This window comes from Malurus melanocephalus, unplaced genomic scaffold, assembly GCF_030028575.1.
Source record: "Malurus melanocephalus ecotype Western Australia unplaced genomic scaffold, MMel_1.1 scaffold_118, whole genome shotgun sequence".
Classification (NCBI taxonomy): domain Eukaryota; kingdom Metazoa; phylum Chordata; class Aves; order Passeriformes; family Maluridae; genus Malurus; species Malurus melanocephalus.
In genome coordinates this window covers 29,417-55,811 of record NW_026623350.1, presented here as the reverse complement: position 1 = coordinate 55,811, position 26,395 = coordinate 29,417, and the positions used below count along the sequence as shown (strand labels likewise).

General features: G+C 46.9%; 1 protein-coding gene across 1 annotated transcript in view; it reads left to right on the top strand.

The window, feature by feature from the left end:
- LAMB1 (laminin subunit beta 1) overlaps nucleotides 1-26,395 on the top strand; it is a 43,367-nt gene that overhangs the window by 11,059 nt on the left and 5,913 nt on the right. Inside the window, exons 11-28 of the mRNA XM_057370038.1 lie at nucleotides 384-496; nucleotides 1,329-1,408; nucleotides 3,880-4,015; nucleotides 6,073-6,231; nucleotides 7,007-7,134; nucleotides 7,571-7,694; nucleotides 8,227-8,431; nucleotides 8,592-8,735; nucleotides 8,830-9,061; nucleotides 9,578-9,741; nucleotides 10,189-10,413; nucleotides 11,233-11,450; nucleotides 11,548-11,644; nucleotides 20,473-20,842; nucleotides 22,511-22,695; nucleotides 23,870-24,111; nucleotides 25,556-25,759; nucleotides 26,134-26,278. Of these exons, the coding sequence (XP_057226021.1) occupies nucleotides 384-496; nucleotides 1,329-1,408; nucleotides 3,880-4,015; nucleotides 6,073-6,231; nucleotides 7,007-7,134; nucleotides 7,571-7,694; nucleotides 8,227-8,431; nucleotides 8,592-8,735; nucleotides 8,830-9,061; nucleotides 9,578-9,741; nucleotides 10,189-10,413; nucleotides 11,233-11,450; nucleotides 11,548-11,644; nucleotides 20,473-20,842; nucleotides 22,511-22,695; nucleotides 23,870-24,111; nucleotides 25,556-25,759; nucleotides 26,134-26,278 (3,171 nt within the window). The remainder of the gene's footprint in view (nucleotides 1-383; nucleotides 497-1,328; nucleotides 1,409-3,879; nucleotides 4,016-6,072; nucleotides 6,232-7,006; nucleotides 7,135-7,570; nucleotides 7,695-8,226; nucleotides 8,432-8,591; nucleotides 8,736-8,829; nucleotides 9,062-9,577; nucleotides 9,742-10,188; nucleotides 10,414-11,232; nucleotides 11,451-11,547; nucleotides 11,645-20,472; nucleotides 20,843-22,510; nucleotides 22,696-23,869; nucleotides 24,112-25,555; nucleotides 25,760-26,133; nucleotides 26,279-26,395) is intronic.

Here is a 26,395-nt window from a genome sequence, read left to right as displayed (position 1 = left end):
ATGTTCCTTTATGTGTGATCAAAAGCTCTTTGAAGAGCTGTTGGTGCTGGGAGAATTTGGTTTGTGGGATGGATTTTTTTTTCCCTTTTTCCCCCTGTTTTTGCTAAAGTAAAAAAATTGCTGTACATTGTCTGTAGCTTGGAGTCCAGAGCAGTTCACCAACAGGTCCTTCTAGTGTAGTCAGTGGAAATAGCATAATCCTCCTTATTTCTTCTCTAAGCCATGGAAGTTTTACTGGGATGGGTGGTGGGCAAAGAGTGCAAATAATTTCTGTCCGGGGGAATTCAAGGGAAGCTTTAATGTGTATACGTGTAAGTTGAACACTGTCTAAAGTGTAATTCCGATCCTGCTTTTGACCTGCCTATTTGTATTTCCCACTCTAGCTTGTGCGTGTAATCCTCTGGGTACTCACCCTGGGGGGAATCCTTGTGATTCGGAGACAGGAAACTGCTATTGTAAGCGTCTGGTGACAGGAAAGCAGTGCAATCAATGTCTGGCAAGTAGCTCACTGTAAAATAAATTAGGAGACACTGGTGTGAGGGTGGCTGGAGTGTGGGAAGCCAGGTGCAAGGTGCTGGCCACTGTCTCTGCCTGTTAGCCCATGCCTGGTGTTCAGGCTGGAGAGGGCACCTTGGGATGTCAGGAGCYATGAAGTGTGCTGTGTTTTGGGGAGCTGGGATGCATGTCAAGGCAGACAAGAGCATCCAGTTTAATTTCTGGGACCATAAGGAGTGAGACATTAGGATACCTGTGGTTGCTCTGTGAAAATAAAAAAATCTAAAGGCAGTTCTGCTAAAGTCCTTGCTGAAGTGAAAGATGAAATGGTGAGGGAAGCAGTGTTACCAAAAAAATTGCTTTCTAAACTGGTCATTATTTTAGGAAGGGATTATTTCATACACATACATTTCCATGTTGTGTTTAYGCATGCTGGAGTGTTATAGAAACACACTGTCAGATAACTGGATGTGTTTGTACAAACACTGAAAAGCTCTTATCTAGCAGTGAACCACTGGAAAAACCAGTCTGTCTGTCTGCCTATCCAGCAAGCAAGTTGCAGAGTAGCAGCCCTGCAAGGACAGTGCCCCACACAAATACCCACTGCCCCACGTGTGGCTCTCTTGCCCTTGAAATGATGAACAAGGTGGGAAGAGAGCAGGTAGGGAAGTGGTGTTGGTGCTTGTGGGGATAGACCCACAACCAAGGGAGCAGGATTTGTGGGTTGGGGGCAGTCAGGGATAGCTTACTTTGAGTATTTTAAAATGTGCCTTTGGGTTAGATGGAATGAAGTGTGCCCCAGGTTACAGTGCAGGTGATGTTTTGTCCTGCAGCCCGAGCACTGGGGCCTGAGCAATGACATGGATGGATGTCGGCCGTGTGACTGCGACCAGGGAGGAGCCCTGAACAACAAGTGAGTCTCAGCCCCGTTACTCTCCTGGAACTGTTCACCCAGTTTCACGTTGCTGCAAACACAACATCCAGGGCTCAATGTGCTCTGGAGGAGGGTGTTTGATACCCATCTTTCTGCTTCAGAAAACTACAGGTCTTGATCACAGCAAGGGTGAGAGGCATCCATGTCTTTTCTGTGCTGAGCAACCTCTGTGCCATTGGTGCAAATGAACATGTAAAACTGTTGTTTTACAGTGTAGCTCTGCCTTTGTCAGCCAGAGTAGGAACCAGACATGGATTAAGMTCTGCCTTGGCCATAGGCTGGGGTATGGTCAATGTCAAAGCTTTGTTCTTACAGGATGAAAGCAGGATTCAGGCAGTGACATACACAGGCTGGTTCTTGCTTTGCTCCYAAATTGCCCTTTGTCCAGTCTGCCCACCAGTGCTGGAGAAGCGTGCTAGCTGCACAATACTGCTCTGTTGCCCCATGCACTGGTGCTGCATCGGATGGAATGTGGACCTAGAAATGCCCACCTGGACATCTTTTAGAGAAAACTGTAGGTTTTAAATATGCYTCTCTCAGTATCAGCATGGAAAGTYCTGGCTTGGGTGCCCTGTCAGTGGGGTGCTGGGTAGCCAGATTGCGCCTCTGACCAGAGCAGTTTTCTGTGTGCTAGCTGTGTGTCTAACCCCTGGCTTGTCAACAGCAGCATGTTCTTTTGCCTCCCCCCCTGCCCCCCCCACCCCTTCCTTTCACAAATCCTTTGAAATGACATGATTTTGTCTAAAGTCACACAAGTTTCCCAAGGGAGTCAACAAACTGTTTCCCACTGGAGCCCATGGGACCACACTGGGGGAGTGTGGGACTGGTGTTGGTGTGACTCCCATAGGTCGCCACAGCCTRCGGACACCCATCTGCATCAGGGATGGCCGTGAGAATGTCCCACAAGCCGTCTCCCCTGTCTGCTCCCGAGTGAATTATTAGCCCTTGGCAGACAGCAGTGTGGATGTTAGGGATTATTTACTCCCCCATGCTTGCTCCCTGTGTGCAGATGGGTTACACCACACCTCTCAGAACAGCTCCCCCAGCGCARCAGCTGCTTCCAGGGGGTTGGGGTAACAGCCCAGCCAAGGCCCAGCCTGTTTCCCATGTGCTGAGCCCTGCGATTGCAAAACCATGTGGGGAGGGGATGTGCAGCTCCTGGCATGGGCAGGCAGCAGCTGTGCTTTCCTCTGACCGCAGGAGAGCCACAAAGCCCAGCTCTGGCTCCTGACTCCTCTCTCTCACGTCATTGGGAAGGGAGAGCTGTGCCCTCCTYGGGGTTCGTCTCCTCAGCTGCTGAATTGTTGCCTTCTGGCTCCCACTCAGGGTGTGGGATGCTGTGCCTCRCCCAAAATTCATCCCTGTGGTGTAACCCAGGTGGTGAAATTATTGCCTCCCTGGAGGGGAAACTTCCCAGCTCCTCTTCTAGGACAGCTAAGGCTCTTCTGGCAGCTCAAAGTGAACATTTAAGTGAATCTTTTCAAATGCAGTTTAAGTTAAAAATTACTCTTTGAATGGAGGCTTGAGGAGCCTGGAGATTGTTCATGGAAACCAGAGGCATTTACCTTTAGAAAATGTTTCTAAATTCCACTCAGATTTAAAAAAGGTGTATTTTGGTGGACCAAAAAACCTTCCAGAAAGTGTGATTGGGTTTGTGCAAAATTACAATGTGCTCAAGGGTTCTTCATGATGCAGGGCAGACACTCTGGGGACAATTATACAGCCAAAGGCCGTTTGGGGATAGAGCTGTATTGAATAAAGAAAATGGCTTACTATAAACAAAAAGGAGGTCTGTGTGTCACTCTGGACAGACCTTCTGGTGATGGCCCTGACTGCCCCATGTCACTGGTTGTKTCTGTCCTACTGTAAAGCAGCCAGGGATGGTTTTCCCTCGTGTGTAGCTGCTGTGGTGACTTGCTCTGCAGCAAGTGAGAGCAGCTCAGCATCCCGCAGCATGTAGGGTCACGCATGTTCTTGCTCTGCCTGACACCATACAAACAGATMCACTGCCTGTGTGGCTTGCAAGCTTGGAACCAAAGGCTGCCCTCGATTTGCAGGGCAGACGTGCCTCTTGGCTATGTCTGGTAACAAGCAGAGCTCCCAGAACTGTCTCCCAGGGAACCACTGCATCCATAGCATGAAATTGTCTTGCCATCCAGAGGAAACTACTTGCAAACTGCCTCCTGGAAATGGTCCCTGGTCCATGCTCACTTCCAGCCTGAGTCTAGATGTTGTTTTGGAGAGTGATGGTTTGGTTGAGCCAAGTCTGTACCCAGGACTGTGCTGCCATTTTTTAAGTGCAGATGGCCCAGCTGCAGAGCATCTAATGTCTGCTGTGTTCAGAWGTGCTTCYCCTYCTGCTTCATTTGAAATGTCAAAGCMGAAGATAGCTCTAACACTGTCTCAGCATAGCCAAGATGTGTTGTAAATTCACTGCTCTTCCATTGTAGCTGCTCAAGTGAATCTGGCCAATGTGAATGCCGGCCCCACATGTTTGGACGTCAGTGCAACCAGGTGGAGCCTGGCTATTACTTCATTTCTCTTGATCATTACATCTATGAGGCGGAGGAAGCCGACTTGGGTCCTGTGAGTACAGTTTTAGTGGTCTGGAGTGCCTGGAGAGGTGTGGGAAAGTTGTTGACTGTTGGAAGTATCTTTTATTAATTGCAGGTTTTGCAATTAAAATGTGGAAAAAACAAAACTGAAGTGTATCAGAAAACCATTAACCTGCAGCTCTTCAATCTTAGTTACAATAAATAACGGAGTAATTCAGGGGGGAGGAATTGCCATTTTTCTTTTTAAACCTGTTTTCTTGATCATGACTGTACAGTTAGTTTTCTGTTGCCATCCCCCTCCGTACCCCACGGCATGTGTGCCCACCACACCCACTTCTCCTATCTCAAGAGTGGTGGGACACAGACAGCGCTGGCTCTTCTCTTTGGTGCTGCTGAAACTGGGAAAGAACAAAACATGTGTTTAAGCACATTGCCACAGCTTTTGTAGTGTCTGTACATCCGTAGCATTTATAAATTAYTAAAAACAGAGTTGATTGTGCAAAAAACTGGTTTTGTAAGTGAGGTTGCCTGTAGCTTGTTCTGCCTGCTGGCATGGTACAGCAGGGTCTCTGTCTCTCCCTGTTGCCCATCATGCAGCCTTGCTTTCAATTCATTAACAGCACCTAGGTGATTACATCAATCACTTGTGCCTCCAGCAAGGAGTCAGAGAGGTGGAAATAATGATTTCTGTAAAGTAGCAGATCCTTGTCTGCCTRCAACTGGGGCATTTGGTCCTAATKTATTTCTTTTGAGTAAAATGCARCCACTTTGCAGGTTCAGCCAAGRTGGAGGATTTTTGCTCTCAGRATTTTTGCAGAAAGGGAAGACAGAGCAGAGCAGAAGCAGAAGTTGTACCACAGCAGAGAGCACATGAGCTGGCACAAGGTTTTTGGTGCATTTGTGTCTGCCCAGCTGGAGAGGTGCAGAATGGGRTGGTGCTCAGGGATGGAGGAGCCCAGCACAAAAACCCACCTTACCAAGCAGAGCAAGGGGATGTGCTGCTGGTTTGCCTTTTGAAACCTTCAGAACAAACAATTTTAAAAGACATTGGTATTGAAAAGCTTTCTCACAAATCCAGTGGTAGAATAAAACTCTGAATTCCCAGGTAGGGCCCCAGCACAAGACAAAATGAAGTGGTGCAGAGTTGTAGGGATTCACAGGCAGTGCCAAGCTCCTGTGCCCTCACAGCTGCACACCTTTGCTCACGTCCTGCCTGCCACCCTTTCTGSGGAATTCTAATCTYTGTACAAAGCCAAAGGATAATAAGTTAGAGCCAGGCTCTATTCAAAGAGTGTGAGAATACTTTAGAGGACATCCTGAAATGATATGTATATATATAGACATTTCCTTATGTTTTATCCTTTTTACTGAAGCAGCTTTCTTWGGAATGCACAGGATGTTGTTCTTTGGAGAGAACTATTTGTGGATACAGATACATTTGAAGCCGGAAATTTGATCACCACGTTTCCATTTTCTGTTACCTTTTTCCTCTTTGCTCTATGTAAAGAATAGATGACAACCTGACACCTCAGGCTGAAAGGTGTGACTGTGTTGATTTGGCTATTAGATATCTGTTCTTTAGTCACACCCTACTCATATTGACAACCTATTCATTAAAGCCATGATCTGCTTTTCAAATGTTATTTTGAGCAGTGGTTTGATTTGAAGCAGCCTGGTGTAGTCAGGTAGCAACTAGCACTTGGGCTATGGAACACTGATGTGCCACACTAGTAAATCCCACTGCTACAAATATGGTGTGAAAATCTGTATGATGAATGAGATGTCATAGCTGGTGAATTAGTTAMAGTAAATTTTAAAATCTAATTCTGCACCACAGCTGAGAAATAAATGAACAGTTGTGTAGTCTTGTTTTGTTTTATCTTTCTCACATTTGTTATSTTGTTAAGAGAAAGGGCAGCAGTGTGCACATGTATGGATTTAAAAGAGAATTTGTGTTGTCTGGGATGCAAACAGTGGATACTGTGATCCACAAGTCGTGCATCAGCAGAATTCCACACACTCATGTACTCCCATGGGGCTTGCAAATTTAATGGATCAGTAYTGAAATGTCTGTTCCCTGTTCTGTAGGGAGTGAACATAATAGAGCGCCAGTACACACCAGACCGCACACCSTCATGGACAGGCATAGGATTTGTGAGGGTCCCTGAGGGGGCATACCTGGAATTCCACGTTGACAACATCCCCTACTCCATGGAGTATGATATTCTGATCCGCTACGAGCCACAGGTRGGTCTGTGAGTATGGGCATTGCTGCCTTCCAGCAAGTGCTGGCTGTCCTGGTGCACAGCCGACAGGAGCCTGGCACTTTCAGGAGTCAGCAGGGCTTCAACATAAGGACAGGTGCTCAGTTAAATGTCTGAGACGTGTGAAAATCAAAATTGATGTCCACTATTTCTAATACTATTTGCTTTACAGTTTACTTCACAATTGCATTATTTTAACACCTGCTTAATGAGCAAATTAAAAGGTGACAAGTCCCATCAGGACAGATTAGACTATAAATTTATTATTGGGCAGATGGCCATCAYGCGCCTCAGGAAACAAATTGCCCATCTTGAATGTTGAATGCCTGCAGTCGAGAGTCTGCAAGCAATTGGCTTTGATARTTCAGAGTCTGAAGGGAAAGAGAAAAATCCCTCCATCTCCTTTCTTAGAGTTTGGCGGTGACTAACTGCAGTGAATACTCAGATGCAGGACCCAGAGGTGAGGGGAGAGGATGTCACCAAACCCGCTGGTGATACCATGATGCAGACGAGGCTGCTGGCCACCTGCTCCTTGCTCTCAACCCACATGTGCAGCTGGTAGATGCCCCATTGATGCTGCAGCTGTAGCCTCATCCTCCCTGAAACACAGTGACCACCCTGTCTGTGCTCAAACTTTTCCTGGCCTGAGCTCTGGAGTTTATAATTATTACTTGATAATAATTCCAGGAGTTTATAATTATTACTTGCAGGAGTTTATAATTCTTACTTCATACTGATGAGCCTTTTTTTTTCCCCAGTTGCCTGATCAGTGGGAGAAAGCTGTGATCAGTGTCTCACGCCCAGGCAAGATTCCCACAGGTAGCCGGTGTGGCAACACAGTTCCTGATGATGACAATCAAGTGGTCTCACTGTCACCTGGATCCAGGTTGGTATAACTGGATGGACAAAAGAAGAGAAAAAAAAATTAAAAACTGAAATAGTAAAATGTCGCATTTTCAGTTTGCTATAGTTTCCATGAAAATTAATTTCCCGTGTATTATAAAAATATATTTAGTACTGTGTCTGTAGATTCGAAGCTTTTAAGTTTATTCTTGTTTTCTGATACTGTTTGTTCACTGAGTAAAAGAAGGGGGAGGTGTTTGCACAGCCTGTGAGTGAACATCAGTTTGACTCTTTGCCTTGCTGATAACCTGTTCCGGTTCTGACTAGCACAAGCTTCCAAACTGCCTCTCTCACATCACACCTTTTGTTCTGTGGGGTCTTGGCTGCTTTCTGTTATCTTGATTGCTTTACAGAGGTGCCTGAAATGCTTTATGGTGCTGTACGTTTGAAGTAAGGATTGTTTCCTGTTCCCCGTTCAGATACGTTGTTCTCCCACGGCCTGTCTGCTTTGAGAAGGGGCTGAATTACACCATCCGCCTGGAGCTGTCCCAGTACTCCTCAGTGGATACGGAGACAGAGAACCCTTACACACTCATTGACTCTGTGAGCAGAATTTATTTCAGAGATGCTCTTAAAAGCCTGAATGCTTGCTTTTCCTCTGGCACGTGTCTGTAAATTCAAAGTAGTATTTTGCAGTGTTGTTYCTTATAGCTGAAGTAGATATCAGCTGAACAATGTAAAGCAGCACAGATTYCTTCAAAAGTTTCTCAAAGTATATGAGTTGTTTCTGCTAAGAGGTTTTTGAGRTATTTTACAGGACTGAAGCTAGTCCACAGACCTGCAGTTTCTCTGGGGAGGCTAATGAGTGTCATGTAGGTCATGAATATCAATGTCAATATCAGTCTTYTTCTTTAGAATATATAGAATTTACTAGATTTTGTAAGAATTTGTCAGATATCGGAACTATTCTACCAAAACTAAAGAAATACTGTAATTTTCTCTCCAAAATCTGTCTGSCTGTTTGCTTTTTAGCCAAAAAAAGATGTTAGAAACTGGGATAATACTGACTTTTCACAATTTTGGTGGAGGCTATTTATAAGTARTGACGCTTTGTCATTGTAAAATTGTTTTGTAGCTTGTTCTCATGCCGTACTGCAAATCGCTGGACATATTCACAGTGGGAGGCTCAGGCGAAGACGTGGTYACAAACAGTGCTTGGGAAACTTTCCAAAGATACCGGTGTTTGGAAAACAGCAGGAGTGTTGTGAAAACTCCCATGACAGATGTCTGCAAGAACATAATATTCAGCATTTCTGCACTACTGCACGAGACTGCGTTATGTACGTAACCATCTGCTTGTAGGGCAAGCTGTGCCTGGGAGCTGGATKGTGCTTGCAGGCAGAGCAGTTTGCGTGGGGAAGGCATGAATGTGGGGTGAGGCAAGGGGGTTCATGTCCTGTGCCACAGTGCTCACTATCTCCAATGTTTTTCTCTGCTCAGCATGCCAGTGTGACCCCCAGGGCTCCCTGAGTTCAGTGTGTGACCCCAACGGAGGACAGTGCCAGTGTCGTCCCAACGTAGTTGGAAGACAGTGCGACAGATGCGCCCCTGGCACCTTTGGGTTTGGGCCRAGTGGATGCAGACGTAAGTTAAACCCTTGGCTCTGGCTGAGCTGTGGTTGGGACCCTGAGCTTATGGGTTGTCTGGAAACTCATCCCCTCTTCTTCTCTCCTTGCAGCGTGTGAGTGCCACGCGCGAGGMTCTTACAACGCCTTCTGCGACGTGGAGACGGGCCAGTGCCACTGCTTCCCTGGGGTGTACGGGCGGCAGTGCGACCGCTGCCTGCCCAGCTTCTGGGGCTTCCCCAGCTGCCAGCCCTGCCACTGCAATGGCCACGCTGACGACTGCAACCCCTACACTGGGGAGTGCCTGAGCTGCCGGGACAACACAGCCGGACACAACTGCGAGAGGTGTGGCACATGTGCCCTTTGTCTGGTCCCTCTGCTGCCCCACAGCAGCTGTTCCCCTCCGGTGCTAGTGCTCAGGCARGGGTGAAGCCACAGGGAAAGTCCCTGGGAGTCAGAGCAGCTCTTGTGGTCCTGGAGAATGATGGCAGTGGGGATCCCCTGCTGCCTGCCTGCAGCCTTGCACCTCACAGTGGTGCCTGCTTAAGTGACCAAGAGCAGTTGCAGGACCCCAGGCTTTCAGCGAGCCATTGCAAGCCTTCTGAGAGCCTTGTAGTGGAAGGGCTGACATCCAGCCTTGGGTCCCTACTCTCACATTGGTGTAAACCAGACAAATTAGTGTCACAGTGTCACTGCTCTGCGTGTGAGTAGTAACAGAGAGCCATAAGGGTCTCCCTTTGGTTCTTCCCTTTGGTTTCTGCCCTTTGGTACTTCACAGTGGTAGACAATGTGAGCTTAGTTACAGCAAGGCTGCAGTGTGTTTGCCTGCAGTCACTGAATGCTATGAATCCCGTTGTGCAGGTGCCAGGCTGGCTACTACGGAGACCCCATCCTGGGATCGGGTGACCACTGCCGCCCCTGCCCTTGCCCTGATGGCCCCGAGAGTGGACGCCAGTTTGCCAGTGGTTGTTACCAGGATCCAGTCACACTGCAAGTCACGTGTGTCTGTAGCGTGGGATACATAGGTACATGGTGGGAATATGGAGGGGTGGCTGGTTGGGTTTGAACCTCTCAGGGAGAAGGATATGTTAGATGTGATCGCAGCACCAGCATCAGTGGGTTGTTGCTGGAGGTTGCCTYGCTTGGAAGGTGCCGGAGCAGAGCAGCTTGTGCAGGCAATGCCAGCACCACCGTGAACCTCATCTCCAGCAGTGTGGTGAGGGGTGATGGGTAGTCAGCAGAGGGTGGACAGGACAGCAGTGGTACCAAGGGGGTGAGCAGCATGTCTTGGTGCCCTGGGTACCATCCATGCTCGGCRCCAAGTTGCCATGGTCTCAGCAAGTCTGTCCCTGTTTCTTTAAACAYAATCCAGTTAATGCTCCTCCATTAATGGTCTTTATTGCTTTGCCGATTAAGAGGCTGCACTAGTGAGCCGTGATGGCCATTCCCACTGTGCCTGTTTGTTCAAACAGGCAGTCGATGTGATGAATGTGCGTCTGGCTTCTTTGGGAGCCCCGATGAGGTTGGTGGCGCCTGCCAGCCATGCCAGTGCAACAACAACATCGACACCACCGACCCAGAGGCCTGCGACAAGAGGAGTGGAGCGTGCATCAAGTGCCTGTATCACACCGAGGGTGAAAACTGCCACCTCTGCAGAGAGGGCTACTACGGGAGTGCCCTGCAGCAGGACTGCAGAAGTGAGTGGGGACACACAGCCTCAGCCCCTGTGATAGCCTTATCGGGGGCAGAGTGGGCACCTAAACCCTTCTTACCTGGGAGCATTTGGGGTGGAGAGGAAATCTTACTTTCAGCTGGAGTTACCTGCAGCTGGGCAGGGCTCCTTGGGAGGGGGGCCCCTTACATCTGAGAGGGAGGGTAGAGACTGCATTTACATTTGCTGAAATGAGAAAGATATTGCAGGAGGGGGGCTTCTTACCCCCTTGATACTGGTCTCTGTTTATCTCTTCRGAGATAACGTGTTGGGGGGAGGGTTTGGATTTTTTTTTACACCAGATTGCTGCAGATGTGGTTGGGCAGTGAGAACAAGGAAGCTGAAGTGGGTGGTGGGGAGGCAGACCCACCTGTCCYGTAGCATCAGGCACAGCCCAACAGGGCAGATGTGTCACTGAGCAGGAGATCTCACTGTCAGCCAGTTGGCCACTTCGAGCAGATCTGCCACCATAGCTGGCTGACAAGAGCTGGGCAGACTTGGGCTTTGAAGAGAGGCAGGAAAGGAGAAAAACAGGGAGGGCTGCGCTGCTTGAATGAGGGACTCCTGAGGCCTTCTGTGTGCAGGGGCAGAAGCTGTGGAGGTGGCCAGCCTGGGACATTAGGGCTCTTGGGCAGTGCTGGGTGTCTTCAGTGTTGAGTCAGCCAGGCCTGGTCACTGGCACTGGGACATGCCAGCATCTGCCCACAGCTGTGTGGACTCRGAGGACAGACTGGATGTGCAGTCAGGGCAGTCTGGTAGCAGGAGGCCAGGCTGACATGGAGGTGCCCTGCTCTTCCCCTCACAGAGTGCGTCTGCAACTACCTGGGCACCGTGCGGGAGGACTGCGAGGGCTCGGAGAACTGCCGCTGTGAGGCGGCCACGGGGCAGTGCCGGTGCCTCCCGAACGTGGTGGGGCAGACGTGTGACCGCTGTGCCCCCCAGACGTGGCGCCTGGCCAGTGGCACCGGCTGCGAGCCCTGCGACTGCGACCCTGCGCGCTCCCTCGGGCCTGCCTGCAACGAGGTGAGGGAGCACGGGCGGCCTGGGCTCTGCTCTGCTCCTGGGCTGAGCTGCTCAGGGGCTCGCGTCTCCTCATGGCTTGGTGTTTTGGTTTTGGCAGTTCACTGGGCAGTGCCACTGCATGCCAGGCTTCGGAGGCCGGACCTGCCGCGAGTGCCAGGAGCTCTTCTGGGGCGACCCAAGCGTGGAGTGCTTAGGTGAGTCCAACCTGGTGCCTGCTCCACCTGCTCTGTTTGGAAATGTCCGTGTGGCTGGACACACCATCACAGCCTGGCTTGCTGGGACACCCCTGCCAGGAGCAGCCCACTTGAGCCTTGGAAAAGAGGGAAGGAGGCATGGTGGGATCTGCCCTGGGGTTTTGGTGCTCTGTGTGGCAGGAGCCCAGCCCTATGCTTTCCTATGTCTTTCTTGTCTGACCTTTAGAAACAAACCTCTGTGTTTAGAAGCAACTCTTCATTAAGGGTGAGGTTGCAAGGCTGTCAGGTAAACCAGAATGATAAGAAAACATATCACAAGCATTTGGGTTTGAGAACTGGTCTAGAAACCAGTTTTCTTTGCCTTTCAGTTGTATGTAACTGAAGACCACTGTTTCTTGTGTGTTCTTACAGAGACTGGCCCTGAATAAATAAGGTTTTTTATTTAGTAGAAGACTTTCCTTATATTTCAGATGAAAATAAAGGAGAAAGCAGAGACCATGCAGTGGGTTAGCCATAGCTACATGCTGCAAAACAGAGCACCRTGAAGTAGGTTGTTTAGAAAGTTGGATGGCCTCTGTCCTTTCATTATAAACAAGTCTGTTTGTTAGCTGGAAAAGAAACTTCAAACATTGTCCAGACCAGAACAAACTTGTATCTCTGATCTGTTCAAATAGGACCCTTTGCCAGGAGGGTTTGCAATAGATTAAGGTATTTTTTTCTTGCACAGAGGAATGTGCTTGCTGTGGTCTTTAATAAATCCCTTACAATAGAGATACCTTAGAGCCCATTATCTTGGTTGATAGGCAGGTCACAGCTACTTGATTACTGCAGCAGATGAAAGGAGTGGGGAATTGTCCCAGTTCCTGAGTACATATTGGGTTTCTTGGGGGAAAGGCTGCCTTTGGAGAGGCTGTGTGTGTTCTGACACGGTAAGGGGTGTGCTGACCCTGCTGGCTCCAGGGCAGGGATTGTCTCTTGGTATCAGTTGTCTCCATCAGGGTTTATTGATTGAGTCCATCTGCATACCTTATCAGCAGGATTTTGCAGCATACCAGCATTTCTGGTCTCTCATGGAGTTTCTGCTGTCTTTCGAACATGTGAAAACCTGTTTAAATGTTTCTGAAGCAGAGAGGGAATTTTCTTCAGACCCCATTTTTACCATGCAACATCTACACTCCTGTGCCAGCCCGCAATCCCTTCTGTGCCGTAGTGACACGGAGAGGCTCACTCGGGTGGAAATGCAGATTTTCCTTCATGATTACATCCAACAGAAGGTCTCTGTGGCAGGTCTCTGTGGAGAGCTGCTGCCCAGGGCTGAGCTGTGGCAGCCTGTGCTGTGATGCTCTGGACGCGCTCCAGGCGTGTGCTTGCTTGTGGAACACATCCAGCCTGGTGGTGCTGCAGAATCTCCCCAGCATGGTGGGGTCAGTGCCTCCTGCCTGTCTCCTATCTTTCCTTGGCAAGGAGACAATCGGCTGCTCAGCCCTCATTTAGCCTCGGGGAGTGAGTGGTGATGTTCAGGCTGGCAGACGTGCAGCTGCTGCGTGGGCAGGTAGCAGCTCTCAGGGGTAAGCGGGTTGCAGGCRAACTGGAAAACCCTGCCGTTTAAGGAGCTGCTGAGCAGTGTCCTTGGAAAATAGCTGAGATCTGGCCTGCAGCCAAAGTGAAGCTGGAACTGAGACAAGGCTTTGTCACTAAGATGTCTGCACCAGGGGAACACGTGCACTCCTGGCATTTGCCACCTGCCCTCAGTGGCACGTTCATGCTGGCCCAAGTAGTCAATATAGCCACAGTTTGTGCTGCATTCAGGAGCAAAATAGAAAYTAATCTGGATGAGTAAGAGCAAGAACTCTGAACTGTGTGAGTGTGGACACAGTGTTCAGTGAGCTGAAGCAGGGGTGTGGACATCAGTCCTAATGATGCCAGGGTGGGATCTTCCACTCTGTAGGGCAAGTGGCTTCTGCTCAAGGTTGGAAACCACACAGTGAATCAATCACTCCAAGGACAGTGAGGTGTGAAGAYCTCTTCACAAGAGGTCTTCAGGTTGTTGGCATCAAGAAACACAAGCTCCTGATGAGAAATRGGGACCATACTGCTCATGTTGTTTTGACAACCTTGACAATACTAAAAAACCCCAAGTGCCTGCAAATAAGATCTGGACATGGCTGTGTGGAGATGTACAAAATGGCCCATCTAGGACAGGCTGGGGGCTGCAGCTCCCAGGCACTTGCAGCAGCAGTGAGTTGTGGATGTGGCCCCAGGGTCCCAGTACACTCCACTGGAAACCAGGCTTTAGGGCACTCTTCCCTTCCATCCCCATTGCCATCTGCTGCTTGTGACTTGTGTTCTAGAAGCCTTGGTAAGATCCGATGTGGTGAAGCAGAAGCCAGGGAAGGCAGGATTTTGTACCTGGTCTGGGTGCTTTGATTTACAGTCTGTGCTCTCTGCAGTGGAGAGAAAGTGTCATCTGATGTCTCCTGTCTGCATGTCCATAGAGATCACACTGGGACCAGACTGCTGGGACGAGCTGAGGTGGGTGCCTGTATTTGGGCAGCATCTTGACCTCACAGCACTGGGTGCACTTCAGCACCCACAAATGTCCATTTGGGATTATAGAGAGCCAGTAGGCTGGGTTTTTAGAGACCACTTACTCCCTGTGCTTTGAAAAGGTCTACATTCTCTTGCTGAATTTGACATAATGCCTGACACAACCACAGCAAAGGCATAGAAGGTGGGGAAGAGCCCAGCATGTCTCTCTTGGCCTCATGCAGTCCCTGGATCACCTGCATGCATCGCCTGCTCTGGGGGCAGTGCCAGCCCCTTGGCAGTATTTGTCTGGCTATTACTCCAGCCACGAGCTGTCTGCAGTTGCATATGAGCCTGCTGATGAACATGTGTGTATGTGTGTGTGTGTATAAAAATCTTTCCTGAGGTRGTAAATAATAGCACTACAGAGTTCATCAAATTCCAGCCTCCCAGGCATTCTGCTGGAGCTTTTCCAAACCCTGGCAACTAAAGTGCAGGACTCGGCATGCTGAGTTCTGCACCACCTTCAACCCACAAAGAACGTCTCTAGCAGAAGGCTGCAGGCTACTGGGAAACCTGACATGTGGAGTGGCTGTAGATGGCAGCTAGAACAATGTCCCTGCATAGCAGATACTTGATGTTTATGTTTCACCTAATATGAAGGAGATGACAAATTTACTGTCATTACTATTTTAGTAAATTGAACAAACAGAYYAAAGTTTAGTTAGTCRGTGSTACTGTGTGAGATGGGAAGTTAGGKGGTGTTGCTATAGCCCCTTCACAAGAAGCATACCTGTGTCATTATTTTTCTGTGTTGGACATRAGTATCAAGTCCTACTGTAAAATCACAGAATTTAACTGAACTAGGATGAAAAAAAAGTCGTGTTTTTCATCAAGTGCACACTGCATCCATTGACTGAATGTTGTTTTTCTCAGTTTYTAGTCTTCGTTATGTGGCTGGTGTAGAAACAGCTGTTCACTGAAAATTACCCTATTGCCATTTAAGAATAAGTTTGGTAGTCTTAAAATTTAACACCTGGGTCTTAAACACTAAGGCTGCTTTTATAGGAGGTGTTTTTGGTGTTGAGAGAAGACCAGTAGATGTCTCATTTTCTTCTCTGAGAAGTGTCTAAAGGAAGTCAGACAAATTCTATTCTAAAGAAAATATAATTTTCACTTTGAGTTTCATAATTTTAATTGTCCTAGGGTCATAAAATATTGTAATGTGTATTGATTGCTTTCAGAAAACTATACTTTTGGCAAGGTCTGCTAGCTTGTTAAGGTGTAGCACAACTCCAGTAATTCTAGGYTTGGATCTTATCTTAACATTCCTACAGAAAATCATAATGCTGAGTAGTTGCACTATGCTTGCAGGGTAATTTGAATCAATAGCTGATTATTCAGAAGAAAWTTGCTRGCTGTGCAAAACTTTCAACCTTACWAACTGTTGAATGGTTTTCTTATCACAGCGCCTCACTACCACTGGGAAATGATGCCAGGAAATCATGTTTGAACTAAACCTTTGTTTTTTTTTCTGTGGAGGAGTTAAACATTTGATGCTYGCCACCTTCAGTCTCAAGCAGTAAAGAAAATATTTCTGGAAAARTTATTTCTGTTCAGTGCAGGATGATGTACAACACTTGCTTGCTCCTGGCATCCTCCGTTAAGGAATTGAACACTGATACTGGTCTTCTTACAGCCATTCTGTATCTATCCTATCACCTCTGCTGTAGTATCAACTGTTCTGACACACCTGAGTTTAAATTAAGTGATGTGCAAATATGCTGCATATTGAATTACAGTAGTTTAAATGGGAGTGAGTTCTAAGTATTTAAAATCAGAGGAAAAGGTAGCAGAGATGTCAGAGTAGGTGAAAGATAAAGCAATTCACAGATTCTTGTGAGCTTAAAGCAAACTTCTCAAGCTAGTCATTTCTTCTTTTGAATTTCTCCTCATAGTTTTCTACAAGACTAGATTTGATACCTATGTATAACTTACTTCTGTCTTTAGGGCTAGGAAAAAGGTGGAGGAGAAATGCACTGATGAAGGTGATACAAAAATTACCCATGGATACTTAGTGTGTGCATGCACATATGTGCACACGCATTTGTGAACAGATGCAGCTACAGTCCTTTATACTCATAATTTGCTAATCAGCAGATCCTGACTAAAGAATTTGGCTAAAACTTTTCCTATCAAAAATACGATTTCACTGAAGTTGAAGTATGTCATAGAAGAATTGCTGATTGAGTTACACACTCTATTAAAGAAAACAATATGCTCAGTTCCAAAATGACATTTCAAAACAGAAACCTATTGTTTAATTTAGTAAATGCTCCTTTGAAAACCCCTAAATCTTGRGCCAACTATTTCAAAAGACTTCTTTTGCTCCACTGTGTTTTCCATGGGAGGTTCTACTTACAGATTTGAAGCCTGTCTAACACTGCTCTTCAAAGCAAGCAGCCGTGTCTGCAGTAACTTGTAGCCCTTCCCCTTGGCTTTGGGCCGTGTATCTGCATGAAGGGAGAGTAATCAACCATTTGTCTTGAAGGCATTTCCAACTCCAAGTGGTCAAGGCATCCAAGTATCTTGAAGTAAACTCAACATCTGTATGATTTTGCAGTTCAAAATGAACTACTTCTCCCAGTTTCTCCTYATGTCAGAATAGGGAAGCCACATAAAAAGGAGCTTACAGGACTTTGTCTTTCCCTATACCACATATACTRTGTTAAATGGAGTATAAAGCTGTTGGTATAAAGCTACTGAGCCACATCTGAAACACTTTTGCATCCCTCAATGTGCCTGTGTGTTTCTTGTTCATTGAAGAGGTTAGATTAACCGGGCATATGCTAACACCGGATGTGTTGTAGCTACTCAAGTCCTACATCAGAYTTAGCAGTGTGCTGGTTAGAGCCAAAATCTCCTGAGTGAAGTGATACTTTGAAGGTTGTGTTTGAGTTCTTCTACTGTTTGGGTGCAGCAGAAGAAAAACTGCTGTAACAGCAGTCTCACTATTTAACTGCATCTGAGTCACATGATGGCCACAGGCATAACAAAGGAGGTGTTGGAGGAACAAGAAACTCCACTCTGGCTAGTGATTGGGGTACTTTGGTCAAACATGATACTGGGCATGATGTGCTGGATCATTCTGATATGATGTTAAGCTGTTTCTARCAGGTGATAGGAATCAAGGTATCTCTGGTATTGTGTTCACATCCCAATTCATTGGCAGTGATAATTAAATGTCACAGCAATCCTTCTGGTGGATGTGCACCCACCATTGTGGATGACGGATGTGTAACTCACGTGTTCTTCCATGAGCYATTTGACAATCCTGTGCAAGTCTTTTCCAGTCTGTGCCAGCTTGGAGGCCCTCTTTTTTTTTTTTTCACATCGATACTGTCACTGTGCTTTTGTCCCTTTAGGATGAAGTTGTGCCCTTCAGTCAAAGCGACTGAAGCCAGCAGGTTCATGGCAGGCAGAGGTGAAAGCTGGTACTGAGCTATTTGCCTGGTGACCTGCAGTGTTCAAGGTGCTCCTCACTACCTAGAATGCTTGGTATGATCTTGACCTGGGCTTGTTTTGTTTCTCTTGAGAGTTGTCCACAACTGAAATGCATGGAGGGTTTGATCCCCACCATGGAATAAAGGGAAGGTGCTCACTAAAGTGGCCCTGGATGTGCTCCTTGCTGGGGTGTAGATGGTGGTGTGCCCAGGGCACAAGGTGTGAGACTCATCCACTAGAGGTGTTAAGAGATGGTTGGGGTTTGAAAGGTGGCATTGTCCTGTGCATGGTTAATGTCTTAGGAAGATCTTAAAGGAAAGGAAGAACAAGTAGGAAACCAGCACTTTTGAAAGCYATTTTATGTACATTTCATTCAGGGGACTGAGGTGATTCAGAGCCAGGATTGCCTTCTGGGTTTGATAGAAAATTGTAAAATGGCGAAATATCCCACAGCAGTGTTTCTCGCTGCCTTGTACAATTTTCTTATGGTCCTGCAAAGCTTGATTTGGGAGTTTTGTAGGACTGGAAATGTGATGGTTCTTCCAACTGTTGTGCTTCACTTAGAATAAACTACTTCTTTGCTTTATCATCCCCCAACAGGCAGCTGCCGAGTTTGGGTTTTCACTTTGCAAACAAGTTAGTGCCTAAATTCTTTTTTCTTCTTCCCTAGCATTTTCTGGTTCCAGAGACTTTGGAATCCACTTTACCATGTAAATGCTGCTAAAGCCATGTCATCTACCTTTCCTGAACATGCAGGTATTCAGGAGTAGAATTACCAACATGGGGTTAGGGTTGTTTTTTTTTTTTTTGCATTAAGCCTTTTAAATCCACAAGTAAATATAGTGATCTGATTTGCCAGCAGCAAGTATTCCTGTAACTTGATCAGACCTCAAGATCTTTGAGAAAAACCACATGCCATTTAGCCTCTTTCTATACAGAGGAATTTGGACAATTCATCATTATACCAAGGSCCTTATTAGTTGACAGAAGGGTTAACTGACCTTCAAACAGGAACTCAACAGTTTGCCTGCAGGGAGCATATTCCATGGTGAGTTGACTACTTAAGCACTTTCGATGTAAAGTAAAAACAATCTCTTGTGTCAGGGTATAATTCAAAGAACAAAGAACCGTTTTGCTCAATTGTGCAGGCAGCAGAAGTTATTTTTGTCTCTTGCCTATCATATTCACATTGGACAAGAAAGTCGTTTTGTTGAGGAGCGATTTGTTCTGCTGAGGCTCTTTGTGTAATATTTGAACTGAAGACCACCACTGTGTTCTGGCATTGAAGCAAACAATGTACGATCTTGAAAACAGCTTTGTGTTTTGCTCTATTTTCAAGGGGACATTTACTTTGGGTGTGTGAATTGRTTTATGGGCCTTTTTGAGCCATTTAACCTCCACTGAGGATGCCTGGTCAATGGATGTATAAGTGAGGGGTTTTATCAGGTGTGACAGTCCTTTTCCTGTTTAAGGAACRTGTGCTTGACTTGCTTTGGAGTGCTCTGCCATAATGGTAGGTAGATGATGTGCATATTTTCMAAGCCTCTCTTTTTGTTGTTTGCTGCTGTCTTTTTATTAAAAGCTTTGCATGTTGGTGTGTCCTCGGCTGCTGCTGCCTCCTATGGAATTAGGAGGTCAAGTGGAGCCCTGCTGCATGGAAACACTTCTGATAATGTTATTRTGTACAAAGCGTGTCTGTGCTCTCAGCAGTGACAGTGCTTCACTAAATTAATTGAGTAACTTCTCTCTGCAGTGGGTTGGTGCCAAGGAAGTGTATTTCAGGAAGGTGTGAGTACTGACTCCTGAGCTGGTTCTCAAAGTCTGAAATAATTAAAAAATATATATATATCTGGGCATTGTCATCATTCCCGCTTGAGAGTGACAAACACTGTATAGGCTCTTGGTCATCAGCACCTCAGGCAGGACTGCCCATGACCACATTCTTTGTTCTATTCTACTTTTCACTGCCAGATTTTTCCTGATTTTCTGTATACCCAAAATGTCAGCCCAGTGCCAGGCTCCTTGATGTGTGTTGTGAATGTTTTCCCACTAGCCATGACAGAASTGTGTTCTCTGAGTCAGTTCCCATACCTCTGCTTAGAAGATCTCACAAGGGCTTTTGCTCCATAGATTTGTCCAGTTCTTTGAAGCCAGTTCAGCTTTTAGCACCCACTCCCTTATGGAAGGGAGTCCCTCCACTTAATTAAGTGCTGTGTAATCAACTATGTCCTTTCAGTGTGCTGCTTGTGGGAGGTGCAGGGGAAGGTGGTTGGGTTTTGATCTGATCTGCAGGATTCCTCAGCAGACTGTTACTCCTGTGCTGGAGGAGACAGTAAATGGTTGTTCCTAGTTCTGTTTCCCTGTTTCACTCATGTGTTGCTCTTAAATTCTCTGCTATGTGCCTGCCTGCCATTTCTTTTCCTATACTGTGGGCATTACTCTACTCACTCTTTATTGAAAGAATGAAACTGGGATCTTTGTCTTCAGATGCAATCCAAGTTGATGTCTGAACATTGCTTCAGGTGGTGTCCATCCTTGCTCCATTATTGTTCCTATTTCTGAGATGTGAAAATCCAGGTCTCCCCCAGTATTATTTCCCGGCCTCTCTGCCCTTCCTCCATCAAACCTGCTTCCCCCATACACAAGTGATACACCCATAATTAGCTTTTTGTACTTCAGACACAGACCACATCTGTACCCATTTCACCACTTTATTGTAAATTATTTTTTCCCAACCTGCCAATATCACTGTCCTTTCCCYCTCCATGGCCTTCACATGTTCCTTTTTCTCCTCCCAGCATGCGATTGCAACCCTCGTGGCATCCAGACCCCGCAGTGCGACCGTGCCACGGGGCAGTGCATCTGCAGCGAAGGGGTGGAAGGGCTGCGCTGTGACAAGTGCTCCCGGGGCTACTCGGGCTTCTTCCCCGACTGTGTGCCGTGCCACCAGTGCTTTGCCCTCTGGGACGTGATCATCAGCGAGCTGGCTAACAAGACCCAGCAGTTCCTGGACAGAGCTAATACCCTCAAAATCACTGGAGTCACTGGCCCATACCAGCAGACGCTCAACACACTGGAGGAGAAGCTCACTGAAATTAAAACCATCGTCACTCAAAATCCAGCAGCGGAGCCTGTGAAGAACATTGGGAATCTGTTCGATGAAGCAGAGTGAGTGCAGTTGGAGTTACTGCAGTTGTAGGTGTGGATAAGTCTGTCATGGGACCGAGTGGGAGTTCCAGTGAGCTSGGATTTACATGTGAGACTGATGTCCCCATGCTGGGCTGAGGGCACTCTGGCTCCGCTGCTCTGGCTGGGCAAGGATGCTGTGGCTCCTGGGCTGCTGGAGCAGCTCACCATGCTCAGCACTGGCAGTGAGTATCCATCCCACGGGCAGAAACCTGGCCGGGGCAGGCAGGAGCAGTGCAGCTGCCACGTGCTGGGAAGGGATTGTCCTGCTCCYACTGCTCTCCAGGCAGCTAATTACCACGGAGCCACTCATGCTTGCCCTGCTCTGCCCCGGGGCAAAGGACAAACACTGCTATTATGTGAGAGAATGAAGAGGGGGAGAGATTAAATTCCTGGATTTCCTCGTGTAGCTGATGAGTTGGAAACTTGGGCTCCTTTCCACACTCTGAGCATGTGTGGGGGGAAGCACCAGTTTATAACAAGGATTGTTTCCATTTTTCTCGGGGTGGAAGCCTTGTATTTTCTTTTAGGGCTAAGCATACAAGAGAAGGCAGTCTGGAGATGGGGCAGTCTAACATTAAGTAGGATTACAGAGGCTTTCTAGCCCTGTCTGCAACAGCGCCAGCTTGTTTGTGCATTGTAAAAAGAACTGCACAAAGCAAAGGGGCAAGGATTAAAGCACAAATGTCTCAATTAGGAATAGTTTGCGTCCTACAGCTCCCCTCCCTCCTGCTGGAGAGCTGAGGGTTGCTGCTGCTTTTGGGCTCTGTGTGTATTGWGGGAGGTCAGAGCAGCTGAGGGGCTGCTTTTCCCTGACATACTTTATGTGTGTCTGTTCTTGTTCCTCTCTGGCTTTATAGAAAARTACTGGGCTTTGGAGGAGTCCTGGAAAGCAGCAGGCTGTTAGGTTGTTGAGAGAGCTGTAAATTGATCTTAGATCTTAAATACTGCCTTGATTCTTTCAGAATGAGAAAATGCTGGGCTTGGTGGGATCACCATGGATGGGAATAGCTTCSTATGCCCACATCTGTTCTGCAGCAGCCTTGACATGTAATATGCACTTGCTTTTCCTTTTAGGGTTATCCCAATAGCTCCATGGCTYACTGAGTGAATGCTTSAAGCAGGAGGTTTTCCTTCATAGCMCTGGTAGGGAGGGATCTTTAGAGAAGAGTTTAAAGAATCYATTGTGTTAAAGCTGAGGCTCCCCCCTCCCTGCTTCCTGAAGTTCAAATCTGTCCCATGAGCTCGTAGTAATCAAAACTACATTTGAGCTRTGTGGGATGGGAAGCAAATTATGTATGGATCATAGTAGTCAACTCTGACCTATGCAGTTGCCATGATACAAGAGCATTACACCAGTCCTCTGGAATCTGCCTCCAGTTAATCTTACACAAAGCAGCTGTTTTTTGAGCAATTTGGTGCTTTGGGTTTATAAATGTGCTGTAGATTAAAAAGCGGTTTTGTGTAATAAAGGAAACAAAACTGTATTCTAGGTAGGCATTTTGTTACAAATCACTTGGAGCTGCACTGAGGGAGGACAGGTCCTGCCATGGGAGAACCTGGGTACATCTCTAGCCACCACTCTTCAGTGAAGTATGAGGCTTATGACTATTCCTCCTCCCCCTGCTGAGTCCTGTGCCTGTTTTACAGAAAGCTGACAGCAGATGTTACAGTTAAGGTAGCTGACATAGAAGAAAACCTGYTGGCCTTAGCAGCAAAGAGCAACAGCACGGATATTGACCTGAGTGCRCTGGAGATGGATGCCAAAAGCCTCGACCATGTTGTGAAAGAGCTYGCAGAGCAGCTAGAGTTCATCAAGATCTCTGATGTTCGGGGTAAGTGTCACARGGAGGGGGGCAGAAAGCAGTGGGGTGGCCAAAGATTTAATTAGTGCACAGGTTTAAGTACGAGATAAATCTTCCAGCTTGTAATAAAACATAGTTTCTCAGGGACAGGTTCTTTCTGTGCATTAGCAAAGTTGCTGATGCAGCAGGAATTTTTGTTCTCTCACCCTCTCTCTCTCCCTCTGCACATTGCAAAGCTGGCCCAAATTCTTGGGGCACAGAATAGTCTTAAAGTGTCATGCTGAACACATTGTAAATGAGAGACAACAGCAGAAAGTGCACCACACCACAGATTTCAAGATATGCCTGGGTATCCACCTTGCTCCCCCCAGGCTGTTAAACTCCTGTTTCTTATTGAAAAAAAGAGCTCATGGTAAAAGGACCAGCTCTTCTGAGCCACCCAAGCCTTGCACATTGAAATGGGCCAAGAATCAAAATTTGCCAGAGAAAGAGGAATGTCACCAAATTATTTGGAAATTTGAAAAGCTAACTTCTAAGAAAGTATTTTTWAATTTTTCTCATAAATTTCCTTGTTTGCAGGAAGTTTGAGATTGTTTCCAGTGAACATGGGATATTGCAGAGTGAGGCGAGCAGTATTGAGAATAGAGGAGTCCCTGACTTTTGGCATTCTGTAAAGAAAAGCTGCCCCAAGGTGCAGAGTATAGCCAACCCCATAGGGTCCCTCACATCCTCATAAGGCCTCTCCAAAATCAACATAAATCAGCATCTTTCATCAAGCACTTGTTTTTTAGGAAAGCTCTGACCAATTTCCAAACAGTGACTCCATAAGCCAGACATCCCTGGGCAAGCAATAGGAATTTTATGGGATAAGGAAATCCTTGGAAAAGAGACTGTTCCCCTGAAAACCCTAAGGGCTGTATCTCCTTTTGCCCTTAGGGCAAGTACAATTCAGTCACTAGGGTCAGAACTTYGAAGTCCAACTTCACACACTATCCACCATGCAAAAAAGCAAACTTTTCCTTTTTTGCAAGAGCTGAATTCTGTCATCCTTGCAATGGCACAGAGCWCAGCCTCCAAGGCCAGCACTTCATTGAATGTGATGTGCTATATCGCTGACCCTGATGTGTCACCAGCTAACATCTATAATATACATTACTTCGGGATACTTAACAGAGTTCTCAGCAGCTCCCTCTGATTTCTGCAGGAGCCTTGGACAGTATCACCAAGTACTACCAGATGTCCCTGGAGGCAGAGGAGAGGGTCAATGCCTCCACTGTCCATCCTGACAGCGCCGTGGAGCTGTCAGCACAAACGCGGCAGGAAGTGGAAGAATTAATYAATGAGAAGGAGGCCCAGTTGAAGGCTAAACAAGAGGAGCAGTCGCGTCTCCTGGATGAACTCGCTGGCAAGCTGCAGAGCCTGGATCTCTCTGAGGTGGCTGAGAAGGTACAYGGCTGGGAATCGCTGGGATAAAACCTGTAATGAAAACAAAGTGGGATTTGAGATGAAGCGACAGCCGGGGAGGAACTGTAAGGTGTGACAGTGTGAGTTATGCGGTTGTACATGAAAAAGGCACCTTCCTTAGTTGAGGACCCCCTTGGTTTTGCAGGCTAGAACTGGATTGTTTAACTGGTGGGCTCTGAGACTACTGGCTTTCAAACACCAGCCTTTCATGCTCATCTTCCTCCTACTCTTCCCAGCCCCAACGGAGCACCTGTTTTTGCATCACCCCTGTACTAATCCAATGTCCTTTGCTAGGGACTGAGTTCCCACATGCAGAAAAGTGTGGCAAATCTGCTGGGCTGAGAGCCATCCTCTTAAGCCTATCCTGAGTTCAATGCCTGCTTTCCCATGGCTCCCCTCTTCCCTGCTGCAGCTCCATAGGATATAGGATACACTCTGCCTGTGCAACACCCAGCCAGGCAGTTCTGCTCACACTGACAGGGCTCAGCATCACCCCAGGCTCATCCTTGTGCTCGAGACAAAGCAGAATTTACAGGGAATTGGAGTCAAAAGGGCATTTTCTCTGTTGAGGGTGCCTGCTCATCTGTAAATATGATTGAGGGTGTTTTTTTTCTGGGGAGAGGCTGGGTGTTCCCTCAGTTTCTCTTTGAAGTYGGCCAGCTGCATTCAGTGAACAATCCCTGAACAACCCCGGGATGGGGAGGCTGCAGGGCACTGCTTATTAACTCCCCTGGGCAGGCCAGGCATGTGGTAGAGAGTGAGTTCATCAGACAGTGATTGTCCCTTGTCCTTTAGAACTAGTCATCCCTCCCACTCCATCAGCCTTTTTTTTCTCTGGAGAGAAGAAAGAGATATCTTTTTGTTTAGTTTCCCTTCCCCTACATTCCTGCCCTGACTGTTCCTGAGGAGTGAAAATCTTGGGTAGATGTTTATCAAGGCAGTAAATACTGAGTTGCTTGGAGGTGTAATCATGAGACACACACAGACACACACACACACAAATCTTTCTGCTTTCTAGCTACTGCTGGTTTACGTGCCAAACAGGTAAGAGGGACTCATTTACACTTCACAGGAGACAGCTGCAGCTCACTTGGCTCAGCCCCTAGGTTTTCCCAGGGAGGTTTTTTGGCTGCAAAGCCTGAGTTAGTGACTATCTTTGGCAAAAAGAGAGGAGCAGGGCATAAAAAGGTAAAAGAACCTCACAAGAATGGGGAATTTTATAATTTTCCCTGTGGCTAAACCAGCTCCTGTGTTATTTCATTACAAAACAATTGACCAAGTAGTGGATAATTCTCCGTGCAATGTTGCTGATGAAAATAGTTTTACTCCTTAAAAAAAATACTTGCAATTTTCTGGTAGAATAGCGTCCTGCTCCTGTCCAGCAATCAAGCTGTGACTGCTTCCCTTGTCTCCTGTGTCCCTGCAGACGTGTGGCACTGCTCCGGGAGCCTCCTGTGCCGAGTCTGAGTGCGGGGGTTTGAACTGTCGAACGGATGAAGGRAAGAGGAAGTGTGGAGGCCCAGGCTGCGATGGGCTGGTGACCGTAGCTCACAACGCCTGGCAGAAGGCTATGGATTTTGACAGAGACATCCTCAGTGCATTAGCAGAAGTTGAGCAACTCTCCAGAATGGTAATATGCCAAATCAATTGTTAAGATAGTAAAAAAGAAAAAAAAAAAATCTTTCCGTTGTAACAGACACTAGTTGACAAAGTATGTGCTGGTTTTCTTCAGAAAATATTTCTTGTGAGTTGTGTTACTTCATCATGCTAGTAAATATCCTCAGAAAGGGACCTTGCTAAAGTGAAGCTTCGTGGATAACTAAACATCAGCCTGAGTTGTTTRAACAACTAGCACTGGTGGTATGGATCAGGGCCAGCTTCCAAGTGTTCTGTGAGTTTTATGAGAAAAAGCATTCCTTGTTACTTCTGACTCCAGATGAATTGTTTTAAAACAGGCCCTAAAACATAMGAAGATAAGCAAGCAAGCCATTTTCCTCTCTTTAGGTTTCTGAGGCAAAACAGAGAGCGGATGAAGCAAAACAAAATGCACAAGCAGTTTTGCTCAAAACCAATGCTACTAAAGAACAAGTGGACAGAAGCAATGAAGATCTGAGAAACCTTATTAAACAGATTAGAGACTTCCTAATGCGTAAGAACTTTATATTTTAATTCTGAGTTTGTGAAAAATAGCTTTACATCTGTATTATCTTCCAAGGGTTAATGCAATAGTTGTGTCATCATTCCCCCCACCTCCCCCAGACAGACA